This window comes from Protomyctophum parallelum (assembly GCF_964188405.1).
Source record: "Protomyctophum parallelum genome assembly, chromosome: 4".
In the NCBI taxonomy this organism is placed as follows: domain Eukaryota; kingdom Metazoa; phylum Chordata; class Actinopteri; order Myctophiformes; family Myctophidae; genus Protomyctophum; species Protomyctophum parallelum.
Genome location: NC_139700.1, coordinates 17,199,191 through 17,224,803, shown reverse-complemented (window position 1 = coordinate 17,224,803; position 25,613 = coordinate 17,199,191). Strand labels below are relative to the sequence as shown.

At 45.2% G+C, this 25,613-nt stretch overlaps 1 protein-coding gene across 1 annotated transcript in view; it reads right to left on the bottom strand.

Annotated features, from left to right (window-relative positions):
* grm3 (glutamate receptor, metabotropic 3) overlaps positions 1-25,613 on the bottom strand; it is a gene marked incomplete at its 3' end in the record, with an annotated part of 62,368 nt that overhangs the window by 14,143 nt on the left and 22,612 nt on the right. The window contains exons 4-5 of the mRNA XM_083763746.1: positions 23,926-24,239; positions 23,376-23,686 (exon numbers count right to left, since the gene is read on the bottom strand). Of these exons, the coding sequence (XP_083619872.1) occupies positions 23,376-23,686; positions 23,926-24,239 (625 nt within the window). The remainder of the gene's footprint in view (positions 1-23,375; positions 23,687-23,925; positions 24,240-25,613) is intronic.

The following is a 25,613-nucleotide window of genomic DNA, read 5'->3' as shown; positions in this document are numbered from 1 at the left end:
GACGGACGGACACACGGACGGACACACGGACGGACGTGCAAAACATACTCTCCCCCATGCCTTCGGCTGGTGGAGACAATAAACATGCTTCTTGAATTGAAGCGGTGCTCTCTTGGAACATCTGACAACACTGCTGCTGACTGCTGGCTGTTTCTGACGCGCTGCTGACAAAGTGCATGTTCCACTGCCACTGCGGAGCCTGCATGTCCTCGTAGTATAGAGCAATCAGCTCTAGCCACTGACACGCGCTGTACAGCACCGCTGTTACAATACACGCCTGTGACGCCCTCACAGGCAGCCCCCGTCAAAATGACGATGCGACGACAGGGCATGTGTGCAGCGCGGTGCACGCGCTCGTGTGAGGCTGCGGTGGAAAAATAAGTACTTACATTTACTTAGGTCTAAAAGTATCAATGCTGCAATGTAAAAATAGTTTACGAGTAAATGTACGGATTTCAAAATGTACTTGAGTAAACTTGCAAAAGTATCAGCATCAAAATGTAAAGTACCAAAAGTAGAAAGTACTGCAGAATGTCCCGTTTCCCGTTTTCAAATACAAATCGTTTGAAAGTAGCAGATCTACAAGCTCTACAATTATCTACACTACATATCAGATCTAAATATTGTACTTTTACTCCACTACATTTATTTGAACACTTTAGTTACTAGTTACTTTGTAGATTTAGATTTTTATTAGAAAACATACATTAACCACGTCTGCCTTACATACATTTCAGCAATTTGATCTACAAGCTTCAAATTTCTAGTAGTGGAGTAGATAATTGGAATTACTCAAGTAAAGTACATTACCTCAAAATGTACTTGTAGTGGAGTAAAGGGGGGGGGGGGGGGGTGTCAGTGTAAAGTATGGCACGGAGCTCACTGCTTTCACAAAGCATCACTTGTCAGAGACTAACAAGGGCCTTCGGTCGTATTATCAATGCACAATAGCATTGATAATACGCTGCGTGTCTACCTTATGTGCCCGTGTGCCGGTGCAGGCTTCTAAACAAATCACACATAGCTAAGTCCGTCCTCGTAATCAGTAGACAGACACACACGGCTTGGGATGAACCCACGGGAGTCACCATAATACAGCAAAGGCTGTGAACACGGGATGAGAAAAATGATCGGTGTGTCTCTGTGTACTTATGTATCTATGTGCGCTTTTCTTTTGGTACACGGGTGAGACCCACTGAGACCCCTATCTTTTGGGTTTTGGTCTGCAGTGGGTGACTGGTGCAGGTATTGAGCTCCATGCGAGCGCTGTGGGAGACCGTGCTGACAGGACCAAAGCTCTGACTGACCCCGCTGTGCAAGTCTGTCTGTCTGTGACTCTGTGTGCGTTTGTTTGTTTGCGTGTCTGTTTGCGTGTGTTTGTGTATGTGTGTGTGTGTGTGTGTGTGTGTGTGTGTGTGTGTGTGTGTGTGTGTGTGTGCGCGCGCTGCAGTGCTGACAAGGGCTAAAGCTGTTCCATTGTTGTGAAGGCTCAATGAGTTGAGAGATAGAATGGCGTGTCAGACTGCAGCAGAGGGGGTTAGGGTTTATGAAATCCATAAATCACACCAGACAGCACAGCCCTCCTCTATCTTTATCCCCCTCTCTCTCCCTTTTCTTTCCCTTCCTCTATACACCCCCACGTCTCAGTGTCAAGTTTTCCTGACGATTTAGCTGCTAAACGTTTTTAAGTGACAGCCAAATGGATATGATTTCAATAAGGAGGAGCTGATAATGATCTTCAGACCGGGTGGAAGAGATAAGAATTCATTACCCTGCAAAGTTGGAAGACAATAAAGTCTGCTAATAAAACGGAGCAATATCATAGCAAGTTGGGCTCTGCTCCCCTCATAAACGCACGCACGCACTCACTCACGCACGCGCAGTCCCTCTCTGAAATGCATGCACGCTTTGGCTAATTACCATAACTGCGCCTTATTAATACATTAGCTGTGTGTTGAAGGCTAATTAGCTATATATGTGGTAATGATGTGTAATGCGGAGCAGTGAGATTGGTATTAGTCGGCAGCAGGGACCTTTGAGGGTGCCGTGCATGCATGCTGTCCTTCATTCCCTCTAATAGACCTCTATCTGCAGAGCAACACACTCGGGAGATTGAGATCCCCCGTCCCTCCCTGCGAGCTAACAGTGTTGCACATGAGACCTTGCAAGTCGACATGCCGTATGAAGAAAAGTGCATGCTATAGGGTTGGAAGTTGGAGCTGACGAAGGCCAACCGAAGCCCTTCTGGCGGCTGTGGAGACCGAGGGTCCTTGATGACGGTCCTTGATCACTCACTTCAAAATGATGGCATTGAGTGATGCATGCATCATGCATACAGTCGCCAAATAGGTGTGAAGGTTTTTAGGCTGTACGGGCGTGTTCCATGAATGGAGCTTTGTGCTTCACTGGTAGGGGCGTTACAGTATGTTTTAACAGCGAGCGACAGCCAGACGAATTTTCCGGAAGTGCATTATTTGTCAATGGGACCTGTTAACTACTGGCGATAGAGGCGATAGCAGGCGATGGTCGAAAAGTGGTCGGAGGAACGTCGGCCGAAAATATAAAAATAATTCATCTTTTGGGCTACATCGCCCGGCGATAGTGGGCGATAGCCAATAAAATTCAAGCGACGCTCGCCGTTGGTCTCTAAGGTCTCCCGCTGTTAAAACGTACTGTTCTGCTGTGGTTTTGTCTTAGTAGAGTTGGTAACCAAATGTGACCAGTGCCAGTGGTTTAATATACAAGGGGGCCATGGTCATTTTTCAGTTCTTTACATATTATGAAACTGCACACTAGGGCTGTCAGTTCACCTCTATAATCCAATTCGAATTTCATTGCTTCATTATTTGTAATTTTCGAAAATATTCGAATATTTACATTGTTTATTTTAGCTCATATTTAGCCTATAATAATACAGAATATAATACTATGCACGTTCTGTCCACTAGAGGGCCCCCCCTTCCAAACGACAAAGCAGTACTTTCAGCACACGTAATAATGGTTTTCACGGCACGAAATAGCGTTTAAACTGTTTTATTGAGCACAGTGCACTCAGCACGGTAAGATTGTTGTCTGTCTATAGTGCAAATGCATTTTACAGTGAACGTGAAACGTAAAACGACAGGCCTAGCGCGAGACCCACCGAATGCTTGTGTTTCCACGGACATTATGTCATGTCATTGCGGTCACTCTAAGCGCCGCCGCTCCTCCGGACATTTCGGAACTTTTCGGGGGTACCGCCATGGGTTCTGCGCGACGGGCTTGACCATGCGGAGTACCCCTCGTCGGCCCGCTCAGGACCCACGGAACCGCGGGCTTGTCAGCGGCGGTACCGCGAGGCCACGGGGCCTAGAACGCACGAAAATCGAGCCTCCGAAAATTTCGACATTTCGACGTTTTTGACCGCGTGCTCAGCCTTTGCAATCGGGGCCCTTGTCACCTTCGTGTAGCTGGCTAGTCTCCACTCATTTATCACCGGGCCACTAAGCCGTCTCTATTACGGTCGCGAGGCCACGGGGTCCGGAACCCGGCCCACATTCGCTCGAGACGTGAACGTGCACGTTTTCACATGCATTGGAAGCGGCCGGGGAGATTTCACAGCGGTAGATTCGTTACTCAATACATTTAGTGAGCGGATAAAATAACATAAAACAAAATAAAAATATTAAATAGAATTAATAAATGATAAAAGCTCCATTCGAATGGCAATTTTAGCTTTCGAATATATATATATTTTTTAATATTCGAATTTCTTTCATATTATGAATTTCGTTCTGACAGCCCTACTGCACACTGTAACCTTTCATATGATGTATTGCTCATTGAAATTGGGGGGAAAATGAAGAAGATATGACCATTTGAAACTTGTTGAACCAGAAATGTCAAATTGGAGAATTCCCCCTTCAAAGATTTCAGCAGTGATCAGTGACTTTAGGGGGCGCTGTTTTCCCTTCATTCCTCCATTATTCAACCAGCAGTGTTGCCATGTCTGCTTATTATAATTAGTTGGCCTTGTTTCTAAAGAAAAATAATGCATAGGCCTACTGTACCAATTTTATAATAATTTATAACCTGTTACTAAAAATGTATTTGACAAAAATAAAGTGTAGTTGATTATTTGGGCTTGTTTTTAAAGTGTAGTTGATTATGGAGAGTTGGTAACCAAGTGGACCCTTATTATATCAGGCCTATGTAAATGTTCCAGATGAGTAGCCTACAAATAAAATAGCTATATTAGCCTGTTATTATTATTTGTCTGCAGAAAATAATGTATGCCAGGGTCCAGGGACAATTTTGTATTGTTGTAGATCGGCTATTTTAGCTTATTTTGGGCTTGTTTTCATATACCGGGTTGCTTATTTCTCAGAACCTGGCAACCCCGCGATAGCTTTTTTAGCATTATATTGATATCAATCCTGTAGCTAGAACAAGTACATATCGCGCTATATTACATATCGATGTGATCTGCGTTATTATGACCTTAATTTTCATGGCAGGTACATTCCAAAGTAACTAATATTAGCCACGTTATGGTGACATAATGTTACAATGTTTTCAATGTTTATATTGTGTTCTTCTTCTGCTATTGGAAAAAGGAAGCCATTTCAACATGTTCCATTGTTCTGATTCACCAGTGCCCCCATCTGGAACATCAGCTTTAGGCGGACCGAAAATAAACACACTTTTTACAAAATACGATGGTTAATACTTCTTTCTCTGCTATTTCTGTTAGCCAGTTAGCAAAAGACTAGTATTATCTTCAAAAACGATTGTGTACAAAAAAGCGGATTTTAGCGGAATTTGCATACTTTGAAAGTAAAGCTGATTTTCTGATTAGCATTGGTTAGCATTGCTTAACTCAATGGTTAAAACATTAGACATAGTGACTTGTTTACGCAATTACAATGACTTAATGACACTAAAACGACTTTCTGATGGAATAAAAACATTCTTTAACATTCCAACTGTGTTAATGTGGCTAAAAACGAAAACCACCAAAAAAAGAAATGAATTGTATTTTAACCTATAACTGTATATCAACTGTGCCGACTTGTGGTTGAAATCACTGGCCTGGGACACAAATGGTAAGACTCTTGGGAGTGATTTGAGAGTTAAATTATTGTTAAAAATGGTTGTATTTGTGAGGGACCGAGCAGTCAAAGCTTAAAGATGACACAGGTTTTCAAACTCAAAGTTTGGTTTAATGTCAAAAGTAGCAAATAATTTTCAGCAACTGAAGTGGTAGGGCCCTTGAGGTCAACATAACATAACTTAAATGAAAATAACTTAAATGAAAATAATGTGGAACCAAACAGGAAATGAACTCAACCAACAGACCTGTCACCTGTTCAACTTCAAATGACACATGAGGGAGACATATATAGTGGTGGACCAAACCAATAAATACACAAAGGGGTGGACAGCAATAGAGCCAACTGTCTGGAATCCCTAAACAATTCCCAATTCCCCCTTCTCAATAAAGTATGTTGGTATGGTCCTCTGCATCACATCTGACTCAACCCCCTGCCCCATATGTTGCCATTTAAGGAACTAAATAAAGAACAGAACATTAGTACTTGTAACAGTGCATATTGTCACCAAGCCATTTTCAAATACTGATTGTGTTTTATGCATTATAATATAATATAATCATTGCAAATGTCAATACTAGAGGTTAGAGTAGAATGCAAATGTGATTGTGGGTTAGAGGAGTCTTATCTCACTGTGGGGCTGGGATCACAGCCCTCACAGTATTATATTATTGTGATTATATATTATATAATTGTTATACATTACATCATTTACAAGAAGTCTACACAAAATTAGAGAATGTAGAAGAATTGTTAGTTTGATCAATGTTTGCCTGTTATCTCTCCTAATGGTACCAACATCAACACAGCATGGAATTGTTGTGGCGCTGAATCCACAGCCTGATATTTGGTTGATATTAATAGGAGTTATATATTACTACAGTACACTAATGTAAAGAGTGGAGTGAAACCTGCCACCAGTTGCAGGCCAGAAAACCTCCCCAAATAGTTCCTGCTCACACCGCTGGAGAGCAGATCAGGGTGTGAAATGGGACACCATGCTTTCGGGGGAACAAATAATGACACTGCCTGTAAAGAACCAAACAGGCCATGTCATAGTAATGGAGAATGGCTGATGCTGCCATGGTGAGATATTGGAACCTACATTCTGCTTGTGTCTACCTCATGTCAGTCAAGGAAGCTCTTAGATGGAAGTGAAGTCGTCACGTGACTGGGCTGCGCCATGACACTTTCATGGACACTTTCACGGGAGCCAAACTACACCCGGAAGTTCGGCAGAATGAACTGGAGCCAATGAGAGCTCAGTGACCAGCTCATGAACAAACATTATTTATGAATGACTGAGACCTTTTGTAAAGTGATCGCTTCTGGAAAATTAAATAATATATATAACACGTTATTTTAGGCTGTCTTATTTTTTGATGTGCATACTACTTAATGTGATTTATTTTTTCAAAGAGCAGAGAGCAGCCCAGGCAGAAAACTTACTATGTGCTCTTCTATAAATACCTCAATAAAAATAAATAGTTATTAAGTCGAAAAACAACCACTCGGAAAAAACGTGTGATATCACTTCATGTCTTCTTTCATATTCCTGAACCAATTATATGACAAAGCTCGCAATCGTTCATGTATAATGTTTGTTATGAGCTGGTCCAGCCGGCTCCATTCACTGCTTCACCTCCCAATGTATGAATGAATGAACCATTGTAAAGCGCTTTGAGCACTTGGAAAAGCGCTATAAAAATGCAATTCATTATTATTCATTCATTATGTATTCATTGCACTATACCGGTGTGAGTTTGGCTCCCATGAAAGTGTCCATGAAAGTGTCATGGCGCAGCCCAGTCACGTGACCACTTCACTTCCTTCTAAGAGCTTCCTTGGATGTCAGTGAAGACAGATTTACTTCCTGGCCAACTGACTTCTCACAGCCAATGACTAAGGGTTTAACTAAGCCACTCCCAGGGCTGATTTCCAGTACCCACAGCAGCCAATAGCTGTTATAGACCTGCCTACAGGGCGGACCTTTAAAGCAGAGTTAATAAAAGTCACTGCGCAAGAGTAATCATTCAGAATTCAACCAAGAACTAATGCATCTGGACCAGTGTAGAAGTCAGATCTACTATAAAAATTCACTGTGTAGTACTTAAACGTATATCCAAGCTTGAATATCAACTACGCTATTTCTGGAACTCTTATGGGCTTCCTTTGCCTTAAGTATACGTGACTGAAAACCCACGGAATACTAGAAAAATGGACAATTGTGGACAAAATCTTCTTTAGTTTTGGGTCTGAGAGGCTAAAACTCAAATGCCCAATAAATAATGGACATTGATGTGTAAAGGGTTAAAAACCACTGTGCTATAAGGGAACAAAGTGAGCGACATACAGGCTCACGCACAGTAGACTTTTAGTGTGTGTGTGTGTGTGTGTGTGTGTGTGTGTGTGTGTGTGTGTGTGTGTGTGTGTGTGTGTGAGGGTGTGAGGGTGTGTGTGTGTGTGTGTGTGCAACGCACACATGTGCGTGTGTGTACGCCCTGAAACAACATTAGTTCTATGTGACCCTACCCACAGAATAACTCCCTATAGCCCACTGTAGTCCAGCTGAGGCCCACATCCACTGCCCTCAAGCACGTCTGCACATCTCATGACTATGACTGAGTGATTTCCGTGGCCTGGAGGCTGGAGGTGGCCTTAAATACAACCAAAAGTTGAAAGTCATTTTAACACTCAAACAAAGGCTTGGCAGTCTCCTCGAATCATCTCACACAAGCGGCCTGTCCTCTCCTCTGCACTTTGGGTAAATACATTATACATTCACAGTGGTTCCCAAACCTTTCAGCCCGTGACCCAAAACAGAAATTTGAGAAAATAGCTGATCTACAAGCTCACAAGGTGTCGCTTCACGCCACGTTGATCAAACAGTGGGAGACAGGAAAACAAACAACACTATAAAGGCAAATAATAAAGTTATCCATCCATCCATCCATCCATTCATCCATCTTCAACTGCTTATCCATAGTCGGGTCGTGGGGGCAACAGTTCCACCAGAGAGCTCCAGACTTCCCTCTCCAGAGCTTCCTCCTGGGGGATCCCAACGTGTTCCAAGGCCAGTGAGTCGATGTAATCCCTCCACCTGCGCCTTGGTCTGCCCCGGGGTCTCCTCCCAGTGGGACGTGCCTCGAGGACCTCCCTAGAGAGACGCTCGAGAGGCATCCTAATCAGATGCCTGAACCACCTAAGCTGGCTTTTTTCCAGACAAAGAAGCTAGCCACCCGTAGAAGAAAACTCATTTCCGCCACTGACCCAGGTAGGGATGTAGCTCTGGTCCATAGCCTTACTCATGGACCAAAGCTACATCCTGCTTTCTCTGCACCATTTAAGGCCGTTTCCAAATGTAAAAATGTAAAAGACCAATATTATTATGAAGAAAACAAGATGTTAAGACCGCTAAAACAAATAGAATAAAGTTTAGCTTTAGAAAAAGCATTGTTTATGGCAAGCACGGCACACGCATGGCGCAAGCACGGCACGCACGTGCGGCAATCATGGCACGCACGCACGCACGCAAGCACACACGCACGCAAGCACACACGCACGCACGCCACTAACTCAAGAAAATCTTTATTACTCAAGATTAATTAAAAGTAGGGTGAAAACATTCATTGAGAATCTGAGAGATTAATTAAAGTTCTAGGCCATTTCGGGCAAAAGCAATGCCACAAGGGAGACTGGCGGTAATAAATTGAGTGGGGGGGGGGGGGGGGGGATAAAGGAAGCTGTTTACTCAACATCATGAGTCTATATTCCTTTTTAATCCAGCCAACATAGACCAACAGAGAGAATAAATAATATAAAGACTTCGGACACTATATTGAACAGTATTGATATTTGTATGTTTCATTTGGACAGAAATCGTTGCTCTCTCGCACATGCACACACACAGACGCACACAAAGACACGCACGCACGCACGCACGCACGCACGCACGCACGCACGCACGCACGCACGCACGCACGCGCGCACACACACACACACACACAGTCACACACACATGCACTGAATTTGCTACAGTATATTCGTTCTTCCTGCGGGGCCCGGCCACTGCCCCCCCGCCGAGACTGAGACTGAGGCGCTGTCTGGGTCGCGGAGCTGCGTGGGCCACATCGGAGAGAGACGGACAGAAGAGACGACGGTCACGGGGGACAGAAGAGGACGAGGAGAGGAGACAAGTGGAAACAATGGGACGGAGCGAGGTGAGCATAACATGAAGAGGCCGAGGTGACGGTATATAGCCAAGATAGCCAAGGCAGGAGAGAAGAGATAGTACAAGAGACAAAGAAAGAAAGGGAGCAAACAACAGGTCTGCTTGTGGGAGGGGAGGGGGGCTATATAAGGGGCGATGTGGAGTGGCCGGAGAGGTGGGGGGACGGGACGGGGGGGACGGGGGGGACGACGACGACAAGATAAGGTGCGAGAGAAAGGAGGAAAGTGACATGATGGAAGAAAAGGGGGATTGGTTAACGACTAGAAGGAAGAGGGAGAGATGGAAAAGGAAAGCGAGGAGCAGGATCGAGTGACAGCTAGTGGAGATACACCGTTTGAAAAAGAAACCCCGAGATGGGAATCATTACTATAGGGAGGAGAAGATGAGACAGAGAAGGTGACTGGAGAGGAGGAGAAAGGAGAAGAGGAGAGAGTAAAGGATGAGGAAGAGATGAGGAAACTGAAGGAATATTATGGGAAGAGACATGCAAGTGTGAGTGTGAGAGAGGTGAATTAGCCTGGGAAGAGAAATGTAATGTTTTGAAGAGAGAGAGAGAGAGAGAGAGAGAGAGAGAGAGAGAGAGAGAGAGAGAGAGAGAGAGAGAGACAGAGACAGAGACAGAGACAGAGACAGAGACAGAGAGAGACAGAGACACACTGCTGAGAATGACAGTGATGTAGAAATTGTGCAAATGAGATCGGGATAGAACGTGCGACGTATAGACAGAGACAGAGAGAGAGAGAGAGAGAGAGAGAGAGAGAGAGAGAGAGTACAGAGTGAATGAGTGAAGGTTGCTCTCTACCATCTAAACATTACAGTAAAGCTCTCAGCTCCATATGGCCCTGAAGGCACACCGCCTCTGCTAACACAGGCATAACACGCACACGCACGCACGCACGCACGCACGCACGCACGCACGCACGCACGCACGCACGCACGCACGCACGCACAGTTCAAATAGTGGTGATAGATGTGATATTCGCCTATCTCTGCTCTTTTGTGTTTGTTTGTGTCTCCTGAGCGGCAGAAGAGGGATGTGGGTGGTTGTTAGTTGAATGATGGCTTTGAACAGTGTATGTGAGTGGGTTGGGGGTGTCTGCGACTTCACACTGGTAAGAAAAAAATTAATAAAAATCTAACGTTTCAACTTTCAAGCTGTCTTTGTGCAAACAAAGACAATTTGTACATGTGCATATACAGTTATATGTGCATGCATGTGTGCATACTGTGTATATATATATATACTGTATATACATCTGCTGTCGGGAGGAAACCACCTAACTCCAAAATGTTCATTCTTCGGAAATTAAGAAAACCGTATATTTTTTTAAACAAAGCAATACTGCCTCCTCAAAGTTGGTTGTGACTTTATTTATTGTCAATTACTTCCATGAAAGGGAGAGAGGGGTTGGAGTTAGCTGATTTAGCAGACAGTTTGAGGGTCCAATGGAGTTAAGAGGTTTTCTCCAAAGCACTTTTTACCACTTTCCATTGGTTCAATATTTCCGAAAACCGGGAGGTTTTATATATATACACACAATTTTGAGGTATTCTTACATCGTTTTTCCAATTTTCAGTAGGCCTACTTTTCCTTTTACTCCACTATAATTATTTTGAGTAAATTCTGAATTCCATACTCAACAGAGTATTTCTACATTGCAGGAGTATTGATACTTTTACTTAAAGTTAAAATGATTTTCCACCACTCTGCCTATGTGTTTGTTTACTTGTGGAAAATTAAACCAAATGGACCCTGTGTTTCATTTCACGCTCTCAAGAGTTAAAGATCTAATAAGGGTCCATTTGGTTACCTATATACTCTCCATCATTTAGCTGGGGACATGGTTGAAAACCACTGCTCTACAGGATCAGTCTGCCATTGGCAGTGGTGTCATCTTCATTTCCATGGCAACAGCATGGAGCTAGGTGGAATGAGATGGGTCGGAATGAAGCATTGTGAAAACCTGCTGTGTGCTCTCCCTGCCCGCATGGTTACAACACGCACGCACGCGCACGCACGCACACACACACAAACACACACACACACACACACACACACACACACACACACACACACACACACACACACACACACGCTAGTGCACGCATGCTCGCACGCACGAGTACACACACGCATGCATACATGCACGACGCGTGTGCGGTCAAACTACACACAAGGTGAAAGAGGAAACAGTGCTTTCTGTAACACGGGAGTGTTTTGCTCACTGTAAAGTTGGTTAGAGGAAAACACAGGGAGATGAGAGAGAGAGAGAGAGAGAGAGAGACGGAGACGGAGACAGAGAGACAGAGAGACAGAGAGACAGAGACAGAGACAGAGACAGAGACAGAGACAGAGACAGAGATATTTATGTTATGCTGGCAATTACTGTTAAGAGAGAGAGAGAGAGATGCAGGGAGATATTTATGTTATGCTGGCAATTACTGTTTCTATTCTAGCTAACATCAAACTTTGATGTAGACTATAGTATTGTGATTCTGTGAATGTGTGTGCGCGCGCGCTCGCGCGCGTGTGTGTGTGTGTGTGTGTGTGTGTGGGTGGGTGGGTGTGGGTGGGTGCCTGTGTGAGGTAAACAAAGAGAGACTACAGGCTATATGAGTGAGTGCTGTAGGTTTTTCCCGTGTGCTGCTTCTGTGTTCAGTCTGTCAGCACTGCAGATGGAGAGAGACGCTGCAGTATATTTATATCCTCCATTCAACCTCGCCTCACCTCGCAACCATCACATGCAGGACATACACGGGCTGGACACACCATAACATAAACTATAAACTGACAAGTGAACACTGAATACACAGAGGCTTAAATAGACACAAAGACTAACTAGACACAGGTGCAACAAAACTACAACACATGATTGGCTGACACTAAACAGGACACAGGTGAAATACAATTACAAAGCAGACTGGTGAGACAAGGCATGCAAGTACCAACAAATGGAGCACACAGGAAACACTAGGAACACAACTACACAATAAGGCCTCTTTTCCACTATGGGGTGGAACAAGAACCAGAACTAGAACTTTCCAGATCCCAGAACTACCAGGAACCTGTGAAGTTCCAGAACCAAGTTCTGCTTCTGTTTCCATATAACCAGAACCCAGAACTTTCAAGAACCTGTTAAGTCTGCCCCCCCCCCCCCCCCCCCTCCCCTATTCCCCCACTGCTGAGTAGCTCGGCCGGCAGGGACCCCCCTTGGCACGGCCGGGGGGGTCCCGGAATACAGAGATATTCATGTTTAAATAATGACTGGTTATTATTCAACAGTGGTGGAAAGTAGCTGTATATAGTATTGTACTTAAATACATTTCGGCCATTTGAAAATAGACAAACTATACAAGCTCGATGAGACACGTGAGCTTGTAGATTGTCTATTTTCAAATTTATTTGCTTTTTTAAACCAATAATATGAACATATTTTTGTGCCACAGCTGTGGCAGCCACATGCCAGAGCTGTCACATATATTTCCTATACATAATACATATACTGTATATGCACATACTGTAGTTTATATGAACATGGATATATGCAGCATACATTATAGGCTATATTTGCCGATATGGATTTCCTTTCCATGTGGGGAGTGGGACAACAGTAAAACACCCGTTTTAAATGCATTAGACCAGTTGTTCTCCAACCTTTACCTGTCTACAATATTTTGCTTAAACTGCAAGAGAAAAATATATCTCATATAGGCTATAGCTCATATGATGATAAATGATAACCCACCTTTTGAATATAGCATTTAACATTGTGTGGGTTGCAATTATAGTGCCTCTTGAGCAGATTGATAGCCTGGGCACCATTTCATTTCGGTATATGATCCGGGCTGGAGCCGGATGATATGCTTACTTCATGTTGTAGGCAATAGTTTGCCTACAACAAACAGGAAGAACAGGCGGCGACAACTTCCTTTTCCCTCTCAATAAAAGCTCTCGTAAGCGAGAGCTTTTATTGAGAGGGAAAAGGAAGTTGCCGCCGCCTGATCATCCTGTCTGGCGACTACAAAACAATACTACAACATGACGTAACCACACTGTTCTTTAGCTACATAGAAATGTCTATTTGTATGTCTCTAAATGTTTGTATGTCTTTAAATGTTTTGATGAATTGAACAATGTGGACCCTGTTGTAAACAAGTGTAATGCTTAATTGGGTCGTCCACTCACAGTTGACAGTCTTTGTATTGAGTTTATGCTTAAAATGTACTGTAAATTCTACAAACTGTTAATAAATATTTCAATCAATCAAAAAAACATCATCCGGCCCCAGCCCGGATCATACGGACTTTTGAAACAGAGACCAGGCTTTCCTCCGAGGCGGTGGAAAGCCTGGTGATGCGAGGTTAGCAGATTGAGCAAATTGTGCCATAACATCCAGTCCAGTTGTAATGTCAATATCAAGAAATGTGCAAATACAAATCATTTAACCGTTCCAATGTGTAGTATTGTGTACAGCACATTTCTAGTAATGATATGCCTAATGCCTTGCCTTGAAAAAGAAAGAAAATTCTGTTCTGGCAATTTAGAATAGATCATATGGCGCTCTCGCGCGCGAGCACACGCACGCAAACACATACACGCACATGCACGCAAACACATACACGCACGCAAACACATACACACACACACGCACACGCACACGCACACACACACACACACACACACACACACACACACACACACACACACACACACACACACACACACACACCCCTATCTGCAGTTAGCCTAGCTGCAAGCAAAAACTCGTCGCGACAGCTTTATCTCTCTCTCTCCCTCACGCACACACAAGCTCTGTCTCTCCCTCTCTCGTGGCCATAGTGTTTCTGTGTGCTTTTCCAGGTTATTTTTCTGTGTGTCCGCTGTCGCTATGTCGCACTTAGGAGTTTAAAATGTGCGCTGTTGTATTGTGTGCGCTTCTCCTCGCTCCTCAGTGCTCAGAGTGCTGTCACCTCAGCTCGACCAATCGAGAGCAGCAGCGCTGCTGGCCCCGCCCATAGGTTCCCAGAACTCAGTGTTAGTACTACCTCAAAAGCAGGGCCGAAAAAAGGTTCTGAGAACCTGGTCTGAAACCGTGCCGTACCGCGCTGTGGAAACAAACCCAGAACTAAAAGAATAGGTTCAGGTTTTGGAAAGTTCTGGTTCCACCTTGCTAGTGGAAAAGGGGCCTAAGAGTACACAGTTCGTGACATTGGATTGGATTGGATACATCGTCATACATCATCTCTTTCCGGCCAATCACAATTTGCGTCCTCACTTTTGTCATCAACACTCAAAACTAGTCATAGGAAACGGTAGCAAAACAATGTTTGTGTTTACAAAAAAGTGGAAAGTAACTATACCGGTAAGTACATATAGATATATCTAATATCTATTATTATATTAGAGAACTTTTACCCAACACATGGCAAGAAACCCAAAGCCACAACAGCTACGTCGCTATTGAAACACCCACAACACCATCTTACACACTACACCCACACACACTCACACGGCAGTGACGTCACACACTTACCTTCGCAGTGTCCGGGACCTATCTCCTCCTATCGCGCCCAACACTCGACACCACCCGCCAAAAAATGTTCATTGCAGTGCCACCAAAGATGCCTCCCGTCCTTACTCACGGCGGCAATGCATTTATTTACAAACATTATCGCCCGAAGCACCCACACCCCCGGAACACTGTTGCCCTTTCACCACGCTAAATTCGCCAGGTCTATGCAAGTGAGCACAAATTACATGTGAGGAAATTCATTCACAAGCCCACAAATGCCATTCAAATGCCATTCAACACACACTACGACTCGCTTACAATTCGCAAACCTGGCAACACTGCCCTGTCTTCTAATAGGCCCACACTAGCTCTCAGAATCTTATTCTGATCTCCCGCAGGAGAAGAGAAACGAGGAAGGGGAGAGGAATTGTAGCCTCACGATTTTGGTATTTAAAATATCGCTCTCTCAGCGAATCTCTTAGTTCCATCAACATTGTACTTTGTCTGTAGTTTGTTTGTGCCTACATATTACGATTACACGGAACGCTTTGGCTATTTTCGCCTGCCAGCCAACTGCCGAGTACACACGCCTGCACACACACGCACGCCTGGCTTGCACACACACACACACACACACACACACGCACGCCTGGAAGCCACGATCTCTCTCTCTCGCCACGCCTCTCTCTCTCTCTCGCCACGCCCCACACACACACACAGGCTATACACGCACGGCGGCGCCGCGGCAGCGAGACAGGACGTTATAATCTTGAGTTTCATTAAATAACTGTCTTTCTCTGCACGCGCACGTGCGCACACAACATTATTCAAGTGAAATGCGTAACGGCAATATTGGGCTAATATAGGCTACCAATACAGGACGTTATAATCTTCACTTTCATTAAATAACTGTCTTTCTCCACACGCGCACATGCGCACACAACATTATTCAAGTGAAATGCATAACGCCAATATTGGGCTAATATAGGCTACCAATAAACAACCAGCTCATATACCCACCAAATAAAACTATCATCCCATTGCAGAAAATAGTTACAAAATGTAATTGAGGCTACATACAGTGGTGTCCCCTTCGTCTGTAAAAAATATGGACAAAGCGTTCGCCGGGTCTAACATGGACGTAAAATGAAGCCTGTTATTCCTGCACTGTAAGTCGCCATCTTTCTAGATCCGTTTGGTACCAGCTGGCCATTGGCTGGCTCCGTTTTGGACCAGCTGGCCATTGGCTGCCCAGACAACGAGGCGGGACTTCCCCCCTTCTTCTCCGTTGGTTTTTATTTTGACTCGAGTGGGAGGGGAATCCCGATCATAGACTGTAACGGTAGCCACGCCCCTCAGAACATACGCGATGTTTTTTTTTCTTTATGGTCATTTTTTTAATTAATGGGACCATAATTTTCCAAAAAGAATATTATGACATTAGAAATGAGACTTTAAACTAGTGACTGGAAGAAGAATAATAGTAATACAGTCTAGGTGAAGTTGGGCCAAAATACATGGGCCTCTATGGAGCTATGGGGCTTTTTGGGTCCAGTCCAGCGCCACAGGCCATTATATGAACTACCGATTTCAAATGAGGCTTCACGAAATATCTGGCTGACTGCCCCCCTGGTACCAGGCTGACTTTATAGGTTTTGAAAGGTACCTTTCTTTTTTTTTTTTTTACTTTACCCAGGGAATTGGCTGAGCACAGGTGCTCATTTTCAGCAACGCCCTGCACATCGAAACACACACACACACACACACACACACACACACACACACACACACACACACACACACACACACACACACACACACACACACACACACACACACACACACACACACACACACACACACAAAATGTCATGTCAAAGGTACCTCTGGAAGCCACACCTCTGATTGGTCGGGTTTAGTCTTAAGGGGTGTGTTTTTTTCACCCACTGTGTAATACAATGAATGGACGGTAGGTGGCAGTAGTACAGAGGCCAGAGAAACTATAAGACAAACGCACATGGAATGGGAAATAGAGGGGGGAAAATGGAAATGGTAGGGTTTTTATTTTTGGTGTTTGACTTTGCTACTGATGATTGTACGCAACAACAACTATTGCATTGTGTGTTTGAGCTGACAGGCCCTTTTTTATGTCAATCAATCAAGTCATCTCAGGTCATCTCAAGCGGCAGATGCAAAAATAGTTTTTAATATTAAAACTATATATATTTTTAGGGCCATGTCATGTGCTCTACCTGCAAAGCCTTTGTGATCTATAACTTTTGGGCACCGCTTAACGTCAGATCAGGGGTTTTGTCGGCCAGCGCCAAAAATGCTCCCCGACAGCATAATCGGAGCAAATACCGGGCAGTGTGTATGAGCCATAACGTGTTGACTACACTACACTACACTAATAAGGACACATAATAATAACTAATAACCCATCCGTTACTACATGTGGAGTCAACTCCCGCAATTTCCTTCTTCCCATAGTGCGCGGCAACGTAACTCTGGGATGAGCGGCCGCAAAGCGGCCGCGAAATTCTAGTATTATACATTTGAGAAGTTGTACCCAACCCAACACACGGACAAGGGACCCAAAGTCACACACACACACACACACACACACACACACACACACACACACACACACACACACACACACACACACACACACAAAGTTATACACGCTACACACACACACATTAGAAGAAGAACAAGACGAACACTACACGCGCGCACACACACACACACACACACACACACACACACACACACACACACACACACACACACACACACACACGCATGCAGTGTCACTGCAGACACATGGGTTCACAGTAAGTACACTGTATGGAGGACTTCTGTATATCACAAAGCGGGGGGACTTTAACTGAGAGTGTGTGTGTGTGCGGGGGGGGGAGGGGAGGGGGGATTTTGGATCGCATCGTGATGCAGCTGAAATGGCACACACACACACGCCACAAAACGCGCAGTCGCCTGTCAAGTTCTTCTGCACATTATTTATTTCCCAGTCCCACCACGGACTCACGCGCTCGTGCGTGTGCAGTTTGATTTCAGCATCACTAATCAAAATAATACAAAACAAGTTAACAACACATAATAATAATAACCCATCGTTACTACATGTGCAGGGCACAACACTGGGTTAAAAAACACAGCTGAAACATGAAGTGGAGTCTGTCAAATCCCGCAATTTCCTTCTTCCCATATTGTGCTGCAACGTAACTCTAGGATGAGCGGAATTCTAGTTAAGTACAATTTCGAGGTATTTGTGCTTTACTCGAGTCTTTCCAATTTCCATTACTTTTACTTCTACTCCACTAGGCTACATCTCAGAGGCAAATATTGTACATTTACTTCACTACAAAAGTATATAGTTACTAGTTACTAACAAGACATATACATTAACCACTTCAGCCCTGTATACAATTGAAAATAACCGATCTACAAGCTCACAACGTGTCACGATGCCAGTGATCACCCATAAGGTTGCCTATAGAGCGTCGCAGTCCCGCCCCCTACCAGGGCCCAGGAAATGATTCTCCGTTCATTTTCCTCATAGACATTTCAAAAAGTATTTATTTAAAGACGTTTACGCCGCGGACAAAGCCAACTCGAGTCGTGACAACTCATGACAACACATAATTACAACGAAGAAAAAAACGGCAGGTTACACTTTGTAATTATTTGTTTGGTCCAAAATATTGTGTTTGTTGTCATGAGTTGTCACGACTCGAGTTGGCCTTGTCCGCGGCGTAACAGTCTTTAAATAAATACTTTTTGAAATGTCTATGGGAAAAATGCATTGGGAATCATTTCCTGGGCCTGGCGTCGTCAAGAAAAGGGGCGGGACTGCGACGCTCTATAGAGGGTATGCGTGTGACATCATCATCAATCCCGGAAGTTATGTGGGAACGTCTACTGAGTGGCAAAAACTACTTTCTGGCTTTGACAGTCCATACATCGAAACAGAAAAGTCCTATATGATTGCATTAAACGACATTATACAATGTTAAACTCACTTTGCCACTCACATTGCCATTTACTTTGCCACTCGATTTGCCATTCACTTTATGCATGTGCATACCCTATACAGTATAAGGGCATCTAAACAGAACTAGATGCTGCACCACTCACCTCACCCTGCTGCCCCCCCCCCTCCCTCCCTATATGAGAAAGCAACGCTTTGATTTGTAGCAGAAATGAAGACTTTCAGAAGAAGAATTTCAAAGAGAATCCTCTTCTTCTGCTGTCTCACTGCCTCAGCAGCATGCACTCCCTCTCTCCCTTTCACATTCACATGCAATCTCTATGTGACTTCACCCCTCACCACACACACATGCCCAAAATCGGGATGCCAGGTTTAAAGTGGCCCTGCTGTCCTACTTTCCATTCTCTCTTCTCAACTCTGTCCCCCAGTTTCTCTCTCAGCCCCCACCCCCCTTGGCATGGCAGCAGATGTTTATAGCATCTTTGTTTGTTGTGGTTGTTTTTAATGCGTGCTCCGCGGTCACGGTTAGCGCGCAGGGAGAATGAAAGCACCTCTAAACCTCTACCAGTCCCAGAAACACTGCGAGTATTTATAGTTTTATACCCACGCTTTCCTTTTGTCACCCACCTGTCAGTCAAGTCAATCCGCCGTTCTCCCCCTCTTGCCTCTCCACAGTCTACAGAGACCGACAGGCAGACGGGCAGGAAGTATTAAATTAAAAGTTTTTAAAACACAACAATCTCATTAGGGTGAGAGGGAAGAGTATGGCCAGTGGATTAGGTGACACGCTCATTTGTCAGAACAACTTTGTAGTTGTCGTGTCAATTACACTCGGGTAATAGGTGTCAATGCACCGACAACACATGGCAATTAAGGGGATTCGTCTCAGCGCTTTAAGGTTTTTCACGGCTGTACTTTGGCTGGGAAGGACATTTTCTCCCTCGTTGTTTCGTGAGGGGATTGCTAATGAGGCGCGTGCACCTCTTGTGTTGTTTCTCTCATAATTTTTGCTAAATTATTTCCCCCCTCATTCATCCCACCCATTGAAAGCGGGTTGCATCATACATTAAAGGACACATTCTCTTCCCTATAATCTTACACATGCACACCTTACCAGAGGTGAGCGGTAGGTGCCGAGGGCCAGCTAAATGTGCAACATGAGCTGAGAAGAAGAGCTCTTGTTGTTGTGCCTGAAACTGAAAGTACTCATAACCCCTGTAGCGGAGGCCCTACAGGCAAAAAGCGTGCACTTTATTTACGATAAATGTATGAAATTTGGCACACAGTTAGAGTATATGCCATAATGAGCATTGTACATTTTTCAGGAAATGAAGAGAATGTTATATCATATCATCATACTATAATTCAATCAATGTCTGAATGAATGAATGTCAGAAACACCACCGTATCTCCTCATTGCCTGCACCAATCGCTCCCACTTTACACACAGGCATTGACCATAATAATATGGAGGTCTTAACGAAGCCATTTTTCAATAAGATTAATAATGAATTTATTAGTGAATAAAAACCTGTTTATTTGTCCGTGGTCTATCTCCGACTGAGCCACACTATTAGCACACATCTCTCCATGCCAAAAGAAATCTGCATGCTCCCAGAATCCGGCTAGGCTACATTTTACCGACGCAACTGTCATATCTACTGTACAGATATTGTTTTTACATCACCACACGATCCCACGGGACTCATCTCCCCGCAAACCACGTGTCACCAGTGAAATGCATGTTGGGACGGACACAGATTAATACTGGGACACAGTTTCCGGCGCAACATTCCCCTTGCATTCTCCAACGCACTTCCCCTTTTTCACACCGCCCCCAGGCAGGCATCAGACCCACATGAGGAAAACAACTCGGCCCCATAGTACAGCTACTCTTGCGTCAGTCGACATAACTTCTTCTTTGGGGAAGCATCGCGGCCGGGTTGCGTGGCACAGGCACCTGAAAGCTCCGACAGTTGGACGGAGGCATGTTAACGTGAACACACACACACACACACACACACACACACACACACACACACACTGTTTCGACACCACACTGTCCGCCCCCTCCTCAACCACCTCCTTCGCCGTGCATTACACATGGGCTACATGCACGCTCAAAGCCTGGACACTGACAACGACAGCTTACAGCCCTGCGTGCACCCAGCGTGGCTGCGTGACACACTGAACAGCACGATCACAACGGAATGCTTATCTGTCGGGGTCTCGGGGTGGCCAAATGGAGACGTTTGGAGAAGACAGATCCCGTGCCGTCGGAACAACACAATGACAAAATACATACAGACAGATGCAATGACAACGACACATTCCTAAATCACACAAAACATCAAATTCTTATCCTGATTATATAAAGAACAAACTACAACTTGCTTTGAAGCCCAAAAAGCCAACCTCCGCGTTCACCGTTTAATATCTTATATCTCCATGGGCAGCAGACGGTGAGCGGTTAGGGACCTTCTACAAAGTGCAACACCGAACTTGAAAATATTCAATAACTTCCATTTATAGGCAGAATATCACCACCCTATTTACATCACATATCAATGGTGTACTTATGATTGTACTACAGCATTTAATTAGCCTATACTTTAGTGCCCAACCCAACTTCCCAAGACCATCTGTCAACAATTCCCCCCCCTATCAGTGATGTGATCTATTACATCGCACACTGAACATGATTTGCTGTTCATATAATCAGAACGGGTAAGGACTAGTTTTGAAAACAAAGCAATTCTGCCTCAACACAGTTGGTGGTGTTACTTTATATATTGCCAATTACTTGCATGAGAGGGGTAGAGGTGGTGTAGTTAGTTGCTTTAGCATACAGTTTCAGGGTCCAATGGAGTTAAGAGGTTTTGTCCAAAGCGGGTTTTTGAGTGGTGCAACCACTCCTACAACCAGCAATGTCCGTGCGTATCCGTGCATATCTATGTATCTACCGTATGTAGTGCGTATCCGTGCATATCTATGTATCTACCGTATGTATCTATGTACCTATGTATCAGTGGCCGTCGAGTGATGAGCACGAGTATGACTTATTAGTACCAGTAGGGGGCGCCAGAAACAGAGAGAGAGATAGTGATGTGCCTGCTGCCTGCTAATGAGAGAGAGAGAGAGGTGCGGGGGGGGGGGGGGGGGGGGGGGGGGAATTGCACCACTCAGTTCACACGGGTGTGATTCTTTTTCTACTTTTTCTCCATTGGTTCAATATTTTTTAAACAACACACAGATGCAAAATGTTTTCATGGAGTTAGGTGGGTTCCTCCCGACAACGAGGAGTGAAGCAGAAGTGAGATTGTAGAGGCGAGATTGTAGAGGTATCAACGGTTAGTTAATGTGGCGCTGAGTATGACGCTCAGCGTTATTATTGGGATTAATAATGTCTACATGAATATGCTGTTAACCAAACTGCCCAAACCCTGGCAGTTGCCGGCTAAAGATAACAGTGTGATCTGTGACCCAGAGCAGGCCCTGACTTTGTTGAAGGCAAAAAGGTGTGAAACAGGACACCAGCCATAAAATAGGGGGAAGCCACAGCTTTCTCTCACAGGCTGACACAGCAGGGGATCTGATAAGGGCACATCTTCACTGTCTCCACATAGCCACAGCACATGAAGGCACATGTGCTGGATTCACTTCCTGGTTCCACAGCCCAAATACTTCACTGGAGGTGACAAACAGCCAGTAAGCTAACCAATGGCTGAGGGCTTGACACAAACAGCCAATCACAGGAATGCTCAGAGTAGAACGGAAGGTTTATATGAGTGAGCATGGGTCCTCTTGGATTAGATTCTAAACAACCAAGATGAATCCACAACCTCGTGTGATAAGCACGATGAACCAGCCCTGTATTACACTGCACGGGCGACCAAACGCAGCCTCACATTGACCAATGGTAAATATGAATTCATGCAATAACTATGAATAATGCTATCTATGTGTTGTGCTGTAAACCTGTAAATTGACGAATGTATTATGTGTATTTTGTCTCATCATTCAGGTTTTTTACCTAATCATAATCAAAGGCCTGAACAAGGGCTATAATCACTAACCCAATCTAAAAGAGCTAAGCTCATTGTGTTTAAATGTAGGTTTATGAAATCATAAGAAAATATATAAAGACAAGGAGTTATGTTATTTTAGGTTGCGAATGGCCTGAGATTTGAGTAAACACGTTGACCCTGTGTGAAGTTGTTTTCCCTTTCAGAGGGATAGGTAGCACGATATGTTATCAATTAGCAAAGAAATCGTAGCAAGCTATAAATCTGAACAGTTAATCTACCAATCTACCTTTTCTCAAGCAACTTTTCTCAAGCTAAACTTTTTTGCCAACATTTCTCAAGCTCAATGTTATGTAATAGGAGGGCTGTGCTTTTTTACAGGTCTCCCGGGGACATGCGTCTAAAGTGACCTTTTTCTCTGAAGTCCTCTAATGACATCTCTGTGTTTTCTCATCTCCTCTGGTTTGATCTTCCCCTCTTCCCCCTTTTTTCCCATGCTCTTACCTGCAAAGCTGACATTGAGGAGATAATCCCTGTAGAGGCGGCGTCCATCCAAGGCCTTCATGGCGTCACACAGCTTGGTGGTGTTGGCGCACAGGCTCCGCTGCATGCCGTGGAGGGCGTGAGCCATGGCGTATACGGCATTCACCACAAACATGATCTTGGACTCCGGCTCGAAGGTCTCCTTATCCACCGACAGGCCGTCGCGGCACAGTGGGAGGGCGAAAGTCCCTCCTCTCTCTCCGGATACCACGCCTCCTCCTCCTCCGAACCCCAGGGAGCACTGGTGTCTCTGCTCCCAGAATTCCCTGTACCTGTCACGGTGGAGTCAAGAGGGTAGGACCAAAATGGGAACACCCAAACATACGCGTCAAGAGGCGGCAAGAAAGCGCCTAGAGCAGGCGTCTCATCCGGGTTATTAAACAGGTGAAACTAAAACAGACAATCAACACAGGGATATAGGCTACAAGACTAACAGGACACAGGTGGAGCAAACAAAAAATCACAGGTGAGACAGGAAGGTGTGAAAAACGCAGATCGTGACAGTATGTACCAGGGGTTGCGATGGTTCCTGACCGGGTCCAGGCCCAGGAAGTATCGGTTGAACTCGGGCAAGGGGTTGGCGGCCAGCTCCAGGGTGATGGCGCCCTCGGCCGTGACCTCATTGCCCTTGACTATGCTCTCCTGGGCGCCCCAGCCGTCGCTGGCCACCCAGACGAAGGAGGAGGCGTTGAGGCGGGCGGCGGCCGACAGCAGCTCCTGGGCGTCGTCGCTGCGCAGGAAGAGAACGGCCACGCGCGCGTTGGGCTTCTGGAGGAGCTGGCGGATCACAGCCTCGTAGGCCTTCTTGGCGTTAGAGCGCCCCACCTGGTTAGGAGGACCGAGTATAGTTAACCCATTACGACCTGAAGAGGACCTGATTCTACAAAATGTCTTCTAACAGTTTTCTGAAAAACCATATGTTTCTTTATCAGTGGTTCTCAACCCTTTTCATGTCAAGGACCACCATCTGAAAATATGTTGTTCCAGGGACCCCAAGAAGCAAATATTTGAGTTAAAAAGGTTTGCTGTGAAAGAAAATAAAAATTATATTCAAAGATTTGCACGCATTTTCACGATTTTTCAACAGATAAAGTTTAAAGTAATGGTTACATTGGTTAAAAGCTATAAGGCAACACAGATCTAGATGTGTTAATACATCTGATTCACGTGTCCTTCACGAACAACCTAAAGAGAAAAACTGTACTGAATTACAATCATATAGTGTGAAAATATGTCATTCCTGCATGTTCCCCGAGGGCGGCTGGATATTCATTTCTACTGCTCTCCCGCAGATGGAAAGAAAAGAAAATAACTTGTTCCGCTCCCTAATCTGTGATACCGCGCCTCCGTGGCGAATGCAATGAAAAATGTGACAACTGTGAAAGTACCCAGGATGAGTTGCTTGAGATAAGGCCCCATTTTCTGCTTCAGCACTGATATCACTGCTCTAATATAAACCTCATTTGGGTGTTATAGAGAAGATAAGACGCGTTCAGACAAACTTTTTTTTACGAGTGCACAAAGTCAACATCCCTCTCCTCGTGTTTAGCGGAATGGTCCGCTCTATAGGCCGTGTATTGGTACATAACAGATTTGAGGCTCCGGGTAAACTCAGGGGAGAGTTGCTGTTCATTGCTGTTCCTCTTAGCTGGGTGGTGAAAAATGTGACCCTGGAAATGTGAAGTCAGAGAACATAGCTACAGGAAGTTGTTTTGACCGGGGGGTGCAGAGTGCAAGCACCAGGCGCCCCACTCCGCACCCCTGCACCAGGCCCCCCACTCCTCACCAAGCCCCCCACTCCTCACCAAGCCCCCCACTCCTCACCAAGCCCCCCACTCCTCACCAAGCCCCCCACTCCTCACCAAGCCCCCACTCCTCACCAAGCCCCCCACTCCTCACCAAGCCCCCCACTCCTCACCAAGCCCCCCACTCCTCACCAAGCCCCCCACTCCTCACCAAGCCCCCACTCCTCACCAAGCCCCCCACTCCTCACCAAGCCCCCCACTCCTCACCAAGCCCCCCACTCCTCACCAGGCCCCCCACTCCTCACCAAGCCCCCACTCCTCACCAAGCCCCCCACTCCTCACCAAGCCCCCACTCCTCACCAAGCCCCCACTCCTCACCAAGCCCCCCACTCCTCACCAAGCCCCCCACTCCTCACCAAGCCCCCCACTCCTCACCAAGCCCCCACTCCTCACC